This window comes from Staurois parvus, unplaced genomic scaffold, assembly GCF_062004578.1.
Source record: "Staurois parvus isolate SC_StPar_1 unplaced genomic scaffold, SC_StPar_1.0 ptg000813l, whole genome shotgun sequence".
Lineage (NCBI taxonomy): Eukaryota > Metazoa > Chordata > Amphibia > Anura > Ranidae > Staurois > Staurois parvus.
This window is the reverse complement of record NW_028318609.1, coordinates 2,309,709-2,323,615: the sequence shown is the minus strand read 5'-3', so window position 1 is coordinate 2,323,615 and position 13,907 is coordinate 2,309,709. Positions and strand designations below refer to the sequence as shown.

At 41.7% G+C, this 13,907-nt stretch overlaps 1 protein-coding gene across 1 annotated transcript in view; it reads right to left on the bottom strand.

Moving 5' to 3' along the window:
- Positions 1 to 13,907, bottom strand: part of LOC149444134 (unconventional myosin-XVB-like) — a 94,241-nt gene that overhangs the window by 54,612 nt on the left and 25,722 nt on the right. The window contains exons 5-8 of the mRNA XM_089654926.1: positions 11,000 to 11,063; positions 8,199 to 8,312; positions 7,825 to 7,986; positions 3,489 to 3,602 (exon numbers count right to left, since the gene is read on the bottom strand). Coding sequence (XP_089511052.1) covers positions 3,489 to 3,602; positions 7,825 to 7,986; positions 8,199 to 8,312; positions 11,000 to 11,063 — 454 coding nt within the window. The remainder of the gene's footprint in view (positions 1 to 3,488; positions 3,603 to 7,824; positions 7,987 to 8,198; positions 8,313 to 10,999; positions 11,064 to 13,907) is intronic.

Below are 13,907 nucleotides of genomic sequence, written 5' to 3'. Positions count from 1 at the left end.
GGTATGCAGAATGGAGTCTCTTGCTGCACTGGATCAGTGTTAAGTACAGTCCGAGACGGGCAGAGGTGTTGGAGACACCAAAACAAGGAGAGTTCTAGCTGCACTGGGTTGCTGAGGAAGTCACACTGAAATACTGGAAACTAGAGTTACATGGAAACAATGAATGCATGCTGGAGCACAAAGGGTACAGGAGCAGGATACACTGAAGTGTACCAGCGGACACAGGAGGCACAAACAGCACAGAAGAGCACTGGGAATCATTGTTGAAATGCTGGGGGGCACAAGGAAGCTGACAGTTGCACACGGAGGGAAAGAACCAGAACTGGAGGGTGGAACAGGTCCGTGTAATACCTGCAAAGTAAAGTCACAGCCAAGAAAGGGTGAAGAGCAAGAGCCGCCAGCAAGAACAGTGATCTAGAAATGGCTTCGAAGCAATTAATGCTTGGGTCCTGAAAGACAGTTGTATCCTCCACTGGTATGGTGGCAACTTTGTTAGGGTGGGACACATCAGATTCACAGTGGAGATAACCCACATTTGTACAAAATCCTCCATACATGGGTACAGCTTGTCAGGGTGTTTTCAATCTTCACAGAGAAAGTTGGGGCAGCAGGTACAATTTGCAACCTCGGGGACTCTAGAAAACCCAAGATTAGAGACAGCATTGGTAGAACCAATAGGCTGGTCCTCTAGTTTCAGAATGGTGTGCAATGCATCAATAAGAACCAAAATGGTCTCTTTTAATATGGGAGTAATAGCAGACATCTGCCACTCCCCCAATATAAACTCATTTGGCAAAGACTGGTACAAGTCAGAATCAGTCTTTGTGGCCAATAGCTTAAAAGCCACTAAGATAGTGAGTAAATCAGATAGATACAGACTCCGCAGCAGAAGTAGAAGGTATGACTATGGTGAAACTCTATGCCAAAAACATAGAGGAACCAGCTAAACCCAGCAGTAGATGTTCATCCTATCAGGATACACACTGCAGGTGGCTCCAAAGCCATTAGTAGAGTGTGAGCTTTGTACCACCAGCACAGCCTGGATGGCTACAATCAAAGAGGCTAGATCTTACAGTGATGTGGAGAAGAGCCTTGATTGAAGAAAAAAAACCCAAAAAACAATAGGGAAAAAATGGTGGCAGGAATAATAGGTTAGTCTTTTATGCAGCAAAGCTTAAGAAAAGATGTCCATCTGACCTAGGACATTAGCAAAAAACTGAGAAATACTTGCAGTCGGAGGGGTTAGGGGTTCTCCTGGGCTTGCCTACAGTTACCGTAATTGATTATTTAGATTCCCTTTTTATTTATGGGTATAGTCATACTTTAGGTGCATCTATACTATGTAATATGTACAGTGGGGATCGAAAGTTTGGACACCCCAGCTAAACATTTGTATTAATGTGCATAAAGAAGCCAAGGAAAGGTGGAAAAATCTCCAAAAGGCATCAAATTACAGATTAGACATTCTTATAATATGTCAACAAAAGTTAGATTTTATTTCCATCATTTACACTTTCAAAATAACAGAAAACAAAAAAATGGCGTCTGCAAAAGTTTGGGCACCCTGCAGAATTTATAGCATGCACTGCCCCCTTTGCCAAGCTGAGACCTGCCAGTGTCATGGATTGTTCTCAGTCATCGTCTGGGAAGACCAGGTGATGTCAAGCTCAAAGGTTTTAAATGCCCAGACTCATCTGATCTTGCCCCAACAATTAGCACCATGGGTTCTTCTAAGCAGTTGTCTAGAAAACTGAAACTGAAAATAGTTGACGCTCACAAAGCTGGAGAAGGCTATAAGAAGATAGCAAAGCGTTTTCAGATGTCAATATCCTCCGTTTGGAATGTAATTAAGAAATGGCAGTCATCAGGAACAGTGGAAGTTAAAGCAACATTTGGAAGACCAAGAAAAATATCAGACAGAACAGCTCGCAGAATTGTGAGAAAAACAATTCAAAACCCACATTTGACTGCACGATCCCTCCAGAAAGATCTGGCAGACACTGGAGTTGTGGTACACTATTCCACTATAAAGAGATACTTGTACAAATATGGTCTTCATGGAAGAGTCATCAGAAGAAAACCTCTTCTACGTCCTCACCACAAAAATCATTGTTTGAACTTTGTAAATGAACCTATAGACAAGCCTGATGGATTTTGGAAACAAGTTCTGTGGACCGATGAGGTTAAAATTTAACTTTTTGGCCGGAATGAGCAAAGGTACGTTTGGAGAAGAAGGGGCACAGAATTTAATGAAAAGAACCTCTGTCCAACTGTTAAGCATGGGGTTGGATCAATCATGCTTTGGGGTTGTGTTGCAGCCAGTGGCACAGGGAACATCTCACGAGTAGAAGGAAAAATGGATTCAATAAAATTTCAGCAAACTTTGGATGGTAACTTGATGCCATCTGTGAAAAAGCTGAAGTTAAAGAGAGGATGGCTTCTACAAATGGATAATGATCCTAAACACACCTCGAAATCCATGGGGGATTACATCAAGAGGCGTAAACTGAAGGTTTTGCCATGGCCTTCACAATCTCCTGACCTCAACATAATTGAAAATCTATGGATAGACCTTAAAAGAGCAGTGCGTGACAGACAGCCCAGAAATCTCAAAGAACTGGAAGACTTTTGTAAGGAAGAATGGGCAAAGATACCTCAAACAAGAATTGAAAGACTCTTGGCTGGCTACAAAAAGTGTTTACAAACTGTGATACTTGCCAAAGGGGGCAGTACAAGATATTAACTCTGCAGGGTGCCCAAACTTTTGCAGACGCCATTTTTTTGTTTTCTGTTATTTTGAAAGTGTAAATGATGGAAATAAAATCTAACTTTTGTTGACATATTATAAGATTGTCTAATCTGTAATTTAATGCCTTTTGGAGATTTTTCCATCTTTCCTTGGCTTCTTTATGCACATTAATACAAATTTTTAGCTGGGGTACCCAAACTTTCGATCCCCACTGTAAGTGCAACATAGGTATTTATTACCTCTCATAGAGATTATATTCCCCCCCCCCCCAATAATTTCTTTATTTTTTTTGACAATATCAATGTTCAGGTATCATCCAGGGTCAGCATTAACGTCCTGGATAAAGATGTTGAAACATTGCTGACACAATCATGCAAATGCCAGTGCTTTTATTGGCTGACCACAGTGATATTCTGCCATGTGCCACCATGCTTTATCTAGTTGTTTCCCACCTCCTTTGATGTCAATCAGAGAACCAGACAAATGATCTCACCCTGACTGACCCATTCCAATTTGGGCTCTGGAATATTGCCCTAGGACCTTGCTATCACCATTGAGAACACATATGCAGAGGACTCTCTGATTTTGCTACTAGAGCAAAATTCTTTAAATAACATTAGGAGATTGAATTTAGCAGTTTCCTGTGCTTACTTTTGAAATAATCATCTGTGCACTAATAGGGACATTGCAGTTGATTTGAAGGGATTATGTTTCACAGATTATCAGGAAAATGACTTACAGTAACTCTCTGTGTTATTGCTTTTTGAAGTTCTTCAGGAGAAATTTGTAGAAGACTTGCCACAATTCTGATCTCCGTTATCCTGAAACCAGCAGCTGCTCCAAAAGCATCCCTCTATGAATAAAAAAGATAATCATTTAGGGCTGGAAATGTCTTTGTTTCTGACTATGATCAGTCAGAAACAAAAGTGAAAAGTGCACTATGACCCAAATTGGTGATTCTAAGTATTCTAGCATCATATTTAATCTTCATGTGTAGCACCCTCCTAGTTCATTAGTGCAGGCTGTTAGGACAAGTTAGTACAGCTCCTTTGTAGTCAGTGGAGCTGGGGTTGAATATTCTGGTCTGCTCAGTGTCTTGCAGGCTGCTGCCCTGATTGCTTCCTCCTGTGTTCTAGAGCACATGTCAAACACAAGGTTCAAGGGCCGAATCTGGCCCACCAGGCCATTTCGTGTGGTCCTCCCACCTCTCCTGTCATTTTGGCACCCCCCTTGTCTCTGACCCCACCTTACCTCTGCGGTCGGCAGCAGAAAAGAGGACAGAACTCCTCATACAGATTCTGTGCAACCACAGCACCCTCTCATCTTCACCTCCCCTGGCCTTGGCATTCAGCAGACTCTGGCAGCTGACTCCAGCCCTCCTTTGGTCTTCCTTCAGAGCCTGCACTTTCTGCTTCCCAGTTTTGCTCCCACATTTTTCCCAGCAGCAGCACAAGATAAGAAAGGTTGGGGAACTCTTGACCTTGATGGTGGGGAATGCTTGAATTCTAATGTAACGGGGGGTGCTCTGAACATATATTCTTACAGATACAACTGACCCTTTGAGAGCAACCATAATGATAATGGGGCCCTCAATTAAACTGAGTTTGACACCCCTGTTCTAGAGGATTCTAGAAATATAATAAGAGAAAAAATCAGAGAGGCAGCCTGATTATTTATCTGGGTCTAGCCAATCCCTGGAAAGGTGTGCCCAGTAGGTGGCTGGAAAGCCTATAAATGGAATGAGGCCTGAGGCAGGGGTGAAGATTTCCTGGGTCCAGTCCTGCTGGGGGAGACCTCAGGGCAGGGACTCTGCCTCTGGACAGAATCGCTGAAGGTGCCATTTAGAAGACATCTTCGAGTCAGTTTGGATCAGAAGAGAGCTCACTAGAGAGTACCAGGAGGAAGTTGGGGCAAAGAGTCCTATGGTAGTGTGAGTCTGTGTCTCCCTCACTGAAGAGTGCCCAGTGGATATTGGAAGGAGGCAACTGATGATTCTGTGACATTGTGAGTAAATGACCTGAGTGTGGGGCCTTAGTGACCATGTGTAGTTCTGGAAAGAACACATAGTCACCTGTAAGCAGGAGAGAGTCGTGTGGGACTTTTTGAACAGCTTAGAGAGAGAGACAAAAGTTCTCAAAGAGTTAAATTCTAAAGTTTTTGATATACATCCAAGTTCAACGTTCCAATAAAGAATCAAAAGACAGCCCTAGATTGTTCTATTCAAGCCCGTGAAAGTGGAGAAAAGTTTGTGTGGCTGACGGTGTGTGCACTAATCTGGAGGAAAAAGTATCAATTTCATCAGTGGCTCTTTAGGGGGTTGCTACACATGTTAAAGAGGAAACTGCTGACATTTATAAAACAAGAGTCCAATGTGGTCTTTCCTGCTGTTGATTCCTCTCTGAGCTTCTACTCTCTGGTGCCAAGATCTTGGATTTGGTGATTTCCTGATATCTCACAGCTGGCTCCCCGCTATGGGGGGGCAAGGCACAACAACAATGTAAGATTGGTCCTGCAGCCACCTGAGACGTGTGATCTGTCCCAAAAGGCTGCTGGTAGGAGGAAAGCAGGCAACATGGATGTCATTCTTACCTAGGAAAGTACTAAGCAAAGTACTATCAAAAAAAAGGTACCTGCGCCCCCCCCCCCCCCCCAAAAAAAAATAAAAATATTTGTTATTGTGTCAAGAGGACGAGAATGATTGGTTTTTCCATTTTTGAATGAAGGTCCACTTTAATTACATGTATGATAAATAATGTGTAAGTATAAAACTTTTATAGGCACTAGTGAGACTATAGGTCTAATGGCTCTGGTCTTGTTCCCTTCAGCTACTCTAAACTTTCAGTAATCTCTGAAAATCAACTGAGTTTTGGAGGTGTAAAAGGTTACATAATTTGATTTGGCAGGTACAGTTGTGTCCAAAATTATTCAACCCCCAATGCTGTAAAGGGGTTTAGGGACTATAGTGTACATTTGGAATTGTATTCAGAATCAAATCCTACAAGGACGTTGTAACTACCCAAATGCAACTAAAATGACATCAATTGTTTATGTAATACAGTAGTAAATGGTTCTTATGTGGTTTCTTCATTGCCACAATTATTCAACCCCTTAAAGACTACCACTCTGAAGAACAGAGGTTCATACAGGTGCTTTCCATCAGGTATTGAAAACACCTGTGGATGTCACCGAGCAGCAATCAAGCATAATAAGCACCAATTAGGCAGCTTTAAAATGACTGTGATACTCAGCTCCTTCTAGACATTTACTGGTGTGGTTACAAACATGGTGAAGGCAAGAGAATGGTCCAGGAAGACAAGAGAAGAGGTGATTTCTCTTCACAGGAAGGGCAATGGCTATAAGAAGATTGCAAAGATGTTAAACATACCAAGAGACACCTTAGGAAGCATCATTCGCAAATTCAAGGCAAAGGGCACTGTTGAAACGCTACCTGGTCGTGGCAGAAAGAAGATGCTGACTTCGACTGCTGTGCGCTACCTGAAGCGTAGAGTGGAGAGAAGTCCCCGTGTGACTGCTGAGGAACTGAGAAAAGATTTGTCAGATGTGGGTACAGAAGTTTCAGCCCAGACAATAAGACGCACACTGCGTAATGAAGGCCTCCGTGCCAGAACTCCCAGGCGTACCCCCTTGCTGTCTCCAAAGAATAAGAAGAGTCGACTGCAGTATGCCAAAAGCCATGTGGACAAACCACAAAAGTTGTGGGATAGTGTTCTGTGGACTGATGAAACAAAATTAGAACTGTTTGGGCCCATGGATCAACGCTATGTTTGGAGGAGGAAGAACAAGGCCTATGATGAAAAGAACACCTTGCCTACTGTGAAGCATGGTGGAGGGTCAATCATGCTTTGGGGCTGTTTTGCTTCTGCAGGTACAGGGAAGCTTCAGCGTGTGCAAGGTACCATGAATTCTCTTCAGTACCAGGAGATATTGGATGGAAACGTGATGCAGTCCGTCACACACCTGAGGCTTGGGAGACGTTGGACCTTTCAACAGGACAATGATCCCAAGCATACCTCCAAGTCCACTAGAGCATGGTTGCAGAGGAAAGGCTGGAACATTTTGGAGTGGCCATCGCAGTCACCAGACTTAAATCCGATTGAGAACCTCTGGTGGGACTTAAAGAAAGCAGTTGCAGTGCGCAAGCCTAAGAATGTGACTGAACTGGAGGCCTTTGCCCATGAAGAATGGGCGAAGATACCCGTAGATCGCTGCAAGACACTTGTGTCAAGCTATGCTTCACGTTTAAAAGCTGTTATAACTGTAAAAGGATGCTGTACTAAGTACTAAGATTGAATGTCACTTGGGGGTTGAATAAAACTGATAATGCTGTGAGCACAGAAAAGACATTTGTGGTTATTTCATTATAACTGTTATGTTATATTTGTCTGACCTACAAGTGCCTCTTTAATGTAAATGTAAGCAAGATGACTGAATGATCAAAAGCAATGTCAAACTGGCCAAAACACTCAATTTCAGTGGGGGTTGAATAATTTTGGACACAACTGTATTGATGAGGAATATGTCAAATGTTAATTATCTTCTTTTCACTGTACAAGCCAGTGATCCGAATTCTTCTACAACAAAATTTTGGTGTTTTTGTAGTTCTTGACTGCGTTCACAGACACGTGACACAGATCATCCCCTGCCACAGCTTTCACCTTGTGACTTGTTACAAAGTTACAATGTACAGCTTGATCATTGGGGGAAAGATAATTGAGCAAGCACTTCCTCCTGCCTGCCGCAGATTGATGACTTCATCTGAGTCTAGGCATTGTCACTTGTTTGGAGCTTAAGGGCTATTAAATGATAAAAGGTACAGCTTTTTTATAATTAGAATTCTACTGTGACCAGTTGGTATTTTATTGAAAAAGTAGCTGAAAGATCCACTTGACATATTTTTTTTTTGTGAACTTATTCTGCAAATCAGTTACAACATTCCAATGGTCCTAACGTTCTTATGAACAGGAGAAAAGAAGGAGAGGTTAGAGGGAAAAGGGAAGGGGGAGAGAATAAAAGAGTAGCCCCAACAATCCAATAATTGTGGTAATAACACTTACATGGAATGACGTAAAGCAGATGTTGCCCAGTTGTAGAATGGCGCTGAGAATAGCCCATATGGATGTCAGCTGACTATCAGTAAGGCCAATCCCACGAAGACATTTTCTAAGCAACTGGAAGTCTATCTTGTCATTTTTTCCTGGAAGATCACATGCTCGACCCTCAAAAATCACCAAAGTAACAATTTCACTAAAAGAAGTCAATTGCAATCTGTATTTCAACTGGATCAGATCATATGTTTGTTCTAATAATGTTCACTTTTTGACATACAAAACAGAATAAAAACTAAAACAAAAAAAAATTACAGAAGAAAATGTGTAAAAAATCTTTATTAAGTCTTTATTAAATTATATTTTATGTTGTGCTGTCCCACCTGATTAAGATAATAATATGTCTCTGGTTCTTGTAAATATAGTGATTGCTTTTCATTTTCAGGGAGCCCCTCAAGAAGTTCATAAAAGACATGGAATCCTCTCTCACTCAGAGCCTAAAAAGTTAGAGTAAATACCGATCAGCAAATACTGCAGTGTTGAACCATCAGCAAAAGTAGAAGTTCAGGTTTAGGGTGATGCCATTATTGGATAACTAAATAGATTGTAGCACAAGTTTTTAAGGTATGCTGGCCTGTTCATTGATTGTCTGAAGAAAGCATGCACTACAATCGGGGCGGACTGACAACTCATGGGGCCCCTGGGGAATAGGGGATCATGGGGCTCCTGTGTCCTTGCCCACACTCAAAGCACACCCAAAAAAGCCTATAAAAAAGGTACCAGGGGCATTTCATGGGGCCCCCTACTGATCCAGGGCCCTCGGGCAGTGCCCGAGTGTTCGAATGGTCAGTCCGCCCCTGACTACAATCTAGCTAATTACTAAATGGTATCACCATAAATCCAAACATCTATGATCAGCAAATTCTAAACAGAAAATACATCAAATACCGCCTGAGCCTTGAAACAATTTTCCCTCCATCTGACCATATTTCCACACTTGTTGAAAAACTGGTATCACAGAAAGGTATCAGAAGACTCTTTTGCTATAAGGTCTTGCTCATTATATTGCACAGTCATCTGGAGCTCAGAGTATAGTATATGCTTATTTCAGGTACTATAGTGCTGTGAATTTACACAGCGCTTTACATATATGTTGTACATTCACATCAGTCCTTGCCCTGAAGGAGCTTACAATACAAGGTCCCTAATTCACATTCATGCACAGTAGACACACTGGGGCCAATTTAGAAAGGAGCCAATTCACCTACCAACATGTCTTTGGAGTGTTGGAGGAAACCGAAGTACCTCGAGAAAACCCACACAGGCACAGGGAGAACATGCAAACTCCAGGCAGGTAGTGCAGTGGTTGGGATTCAAACAGACAACACTAGTGCTGCAAACCAGAAGTGCTAACCACTTAGCCACTGTGCTGCCCAGTGTAAGACCATTGATGAAATTTAATTTTGGCCTGATCAGCATCTAAATGCATGGAACCTTTGAAGTGTCAGCATGGCCTCTATTTAAAAAGAAGCACTTAACTAAAGTACAAGCTGTGACAATTTAATTCATGGAATGCCCGCAACGTAGCACTATGGAGGTGATGTCACACAACCATTCACACTCGAGCGTGTTCTGACATGTTCTAACTTTCACTCGCCTGGGTCGCAGACCAGTTGACTCAGTGTTTACAGAGTAGTTGAAGAAATAACATGTGTGTGCATTGCGCTGTTGGCGCAAAATGAGTGACAGGAATCTTGAGCAGTGGATTAACATCATATTTTGCGTGAAAATTGGCAAAAATGTGAGAGGTGACTGTAGCCGTATTAGTGCATTTGCTACAGAAACAATTGAGTACTGTCCGCGATACTTTTTTTATTTGCACTAACATACAATTTTGAGGACAACGTTCGGGGAATGTCCCCTTCTTCAGGTCCAAGCAGTACTGAACACAAAGGTTTAGCAGAATGTTAGAAGAGATGTAGGGGATGGAAAAAAAAAGAGAACAGAGATAAGACACAGCAAAAGCAAAGTCTGGGGGGGGGGGGAGACAACACTCACAGAGGCAGTCATGCTTGAGGTGATAGTCATAAAACTGTTGGATAATGAGTGAGGAATCCCATGTCCAAATTCAGGCCGTTATCTCTTGTGTCAAATAGAATTATCATTCTTAGTTCAAAAGTTTTTCTTTCTTGAATGGATTTGAAATTTCCTTTAAGAACTAAAATATTGAAGTCTCCCAACGTGTGGTCTGGTTGTGCGAAATGGTGTCCCACAGGTGTGCAGAGGTCATCTTCTTTATGTTCCTTGATGGTATGTCTCTGCAAATTCATCCTTGAATTCATCCAAAAATGTGAGAGAAACTTTAGCTCTGTTATAACAGGCTTATGGTGAAAATTCCATAAAGAAATCAAGTGTTTTTGAATGGCATTGGCGGTTTAAGGAGAGCGGGAAGATGTCCACGATGATGCAAGAATTGGGGAGCCCAAAACACAAAGGATGGATGCAAATGTGGACAGAGTGCGAACCCTCTACATTAAGATCGAAGCTTGAGTGTGCGAATTATGGTGGAAGATTTGAACATGAACAGAGAAACAGTGCGGCAGATTCTAACAGAAGATATGGGAATGAGAAAGATGGTGCCTCGAATCTTGGCAGATCAGAAAGAATGTAGTCTTCAAATTACATCCGATGTTTTGAAGACTGCAGAGGTGGTTTTTTTTTTCAGTGCAAAAACTTTCACACCTCACACATCTGTACCTACAATTTTCTGTTAGCACCCCCTGCAAAATTCCTACAAATACCTGTTGATCCAGTCAGTGAACTGCACTTCATGCATTTTTCTGTGTTGGAGTGACTATACCGCTGCGCTACTTATGATTTCAGACACCTCCTTGTATGCTGTGAGATTAGAGAATGTTGCAGGCTTGGCTATCAGCTTTGTCAAGGGTAATTCATAATCGATATTGATATTGGTCCACACCTGACCTTGCCCACTGCATTCTGGATTGACAGCACTGCCTCTGAGAGATGGGGGTTGTGAGACACAAATGAAGGAGGATGTGGTTTTATTGGGAGAGGTAAAGAAAGTTTTTTTTTTTTATTAGGCTTGTGGATCACATACTAACTTGATTTGGTACCTGTTTGACAGTCAGATAAGAGCCTTAATATCAGGTAAATCACCAACCTGGAACACAACACGGGACTTCTCCAGTAGATAATGAGACACTGAGCAGCCAACCACAAGACCTCTAAAACGCAAAGCAAAATAATGACGGCAGATACTGGCCAAATGGGGCAGAAGATGTCCTATTCTAATTTATAGTTGGTGATGACATATCTTAAATTCAACATTTCCATACAAGTATATAAATACAGTATTGAAGTTCATTTTAAAACTTCAAGTATAACTAGGCAAACATTTTTTTTAGTATTGGATAGAGTGGAAACCTATCAGGTTTTCATTGATACAGGTGTCCTTGTTAGGGAGATTAACCCTCTCTATCTGTCCTGGTGATAATTATCATAGTCATGTGCAGCATAGTGATTAAATATTGGAAATAGAAGAAATAGAAGTGCAATAAATTCCAACCACATTTAATAATAGGATAATACACTTACATGACAAGCAGCATAACAAGCAGTATGGCAAGTGAATCAAACAATCTCCAAGCACCGCTGTGGGATCAGTCACGTGTGCCTAATGACATCACAGAAACAGCTCCACCTGACACATTTCTCCTTTTTCTGATGACACCTGTTTAGGAGAAATGCATCGGCAGGGCTGTTTCTGTGAAATCATTATGCACGCATGCGGTGCTTGGAGATTGTTTGATACGCATGCCATCATACTGCTTGTTATGCTGCTTGTCATGTAAGTGTATCATCCCATTATTAATTTCATTCGGACTTTACTGCACTATGAGGCTTCTCCTATTTCTCATCTTTTAAACGCTATTTTGCACATGACCGAGATTGCTGTGTGAAATTGGAGTGTCCAGTCCTCTGTGCCTATGAGGTGGATGATGTCTGGACTTGGCTGATGGAGTTACAGTATGTAGTATGTATGGAGCCTTAAAACATTTTGTGTTTTATGTTACTTCGTTTTTTAAAGGTCTTTTTTTTTTTTTTTTTTACACTTCACAATATTGCTATCACACAGGTATTGAAGGGCTGGACACCCCCCCCATTCAGTTCACGGTCGAACATTCAAACCTGATGAAAGTTCGATTGCAAACTTCGGACGTAATGCAAATCTATGGGACTGGAACTTGTACCTTCAAAAGTGCCCATTTTGAAGGCTTGTATGAAAGTTATTTATTATAAGGTTAGGAGGGGACCCACTGTAAAAATTTTTTTTTAAAAAGTGCGTGGGGTTCCACCTAAAAGCCAAACCAGGCCCTTTAGGCCTGATAGGACTTTTAAGGGGAACCCCACCTCCCAAAAATGGGGGAAAAAAGTGAGTGGGGTCCCCCCTAAAATTCCTACCAGACCCTTGATCCAAGCACAGGCCTGGCAATCAGGAAAGGGGGGGATGAGCAAGCACCCCCAAAGCACCATGTCCCCATGTTGATGGGGACAAGGGCTGCCCCACAACTCTGGGCTGTGGTTGTGGGGACCTGCGGGGGGTGACTTATTGGAATCTGGCAGTCCCCTTTGACAAGGGGGCCCCAGATCCTGCCCACCCTTATGAATGAGTATGGGGTACATAGTACCCCTACCCATTCACCAAAAAAGTGTAAATTGTGAATAAAAAATACAACAGTATTGACAAGTCCTTTATTTAAAAAAAAAGCCAAAATAATTGTTCCATCGTTGTACCCATCGTCAATCATGGCATCCACCATTGTCATGATGACACCGACTCGCCGAAACCCCCCCTCCAAAAAAACTGATGTCCGCTGATCCCCCTACACCTGCTGAGCACTCGCCGCTATCTGACATTTGCGAGTCAGATGTAAACAATTGGATGGAGCTAGTGGTGACGTCACCATTGGCTCTGCCCAATTGTGCTGTAATTAGCCTGTGGTCAGGTGCATTGCTTTGGCCAATCAAAATGTACTGTCAGAGCACAGTGCATTGTGGGGCACAGCGGGCAAAGAGCCCGCCGAACGCCCTTGCCATTCGTGTGTTCACCGAACACACAAACAGCCGATTTTCGAATTCAACTTATGTTCAACTTGAACATCCAGGACAACATTACACACAGTAGGCCAACAGGATGTAAGAGTGGACATTCACCCATACAACCTCTACCAACTGTCCAAGATGTGACAGCGACATGGAAACTCTTATTCATATGATGTGGAGATGTTCAAAACCTTTTCGGTATCAAGAAGACATTTCAAATTATTAGCTCACTGTTATTCCTCTTCCTACCAGTTGACCCCAAAATAGGTATCTTGGGCATATTGCCTGAAAACATAGTCCGACAACAAATTCGACCATCCCTAACTAGTATATTATTTATAGCCTGGAAATTAATTGCCCGTTCTATATTAGTCAATTACTCCTCTGAGAATAAGTGTTGTTGTTGAAGGGTCAATACTTTCTTTTCATTAACATATTACAATATGTATGTTTCTCCTGATCCCGGAAGGACTTCTACCCACAACAATACAAATTAGAAACAAGGCTCTGGAGATAGTTGGTTTAATTTTCCCTGTTAGTTGCATTTTCATTGTTCTTCCTAAGCTGTTCCCTGCATTGATGCTACTGTGACCCCTGGCTCCATTGCATGTATCAGTGTCCGGAACATTTAACCAAATGGTTATTGTTAGACAAACAAAAAATACTCTATTTAAAAAACTGAAAACTGAGCCTTAAAATACATGCAAGAAACATATCCTACATAGGTTTCATACAGATATTGTTGTGTATCATGCTACTTATTTTCAATTTTAATAATCTGTTCACATGTGAACACTTTGTAATGATCTATTTGTAATATAGAGGTATTCACAAACACATCCACAATATACTAATTTCTGTCTCTCAAATATAGTTTAGTATATCAAAAGCTCATTATGTCATGCTATCAATCAAATTCAAACCTATCTTGAGTCTGATTGGTGAAACAATAAAGTGTTACTAAA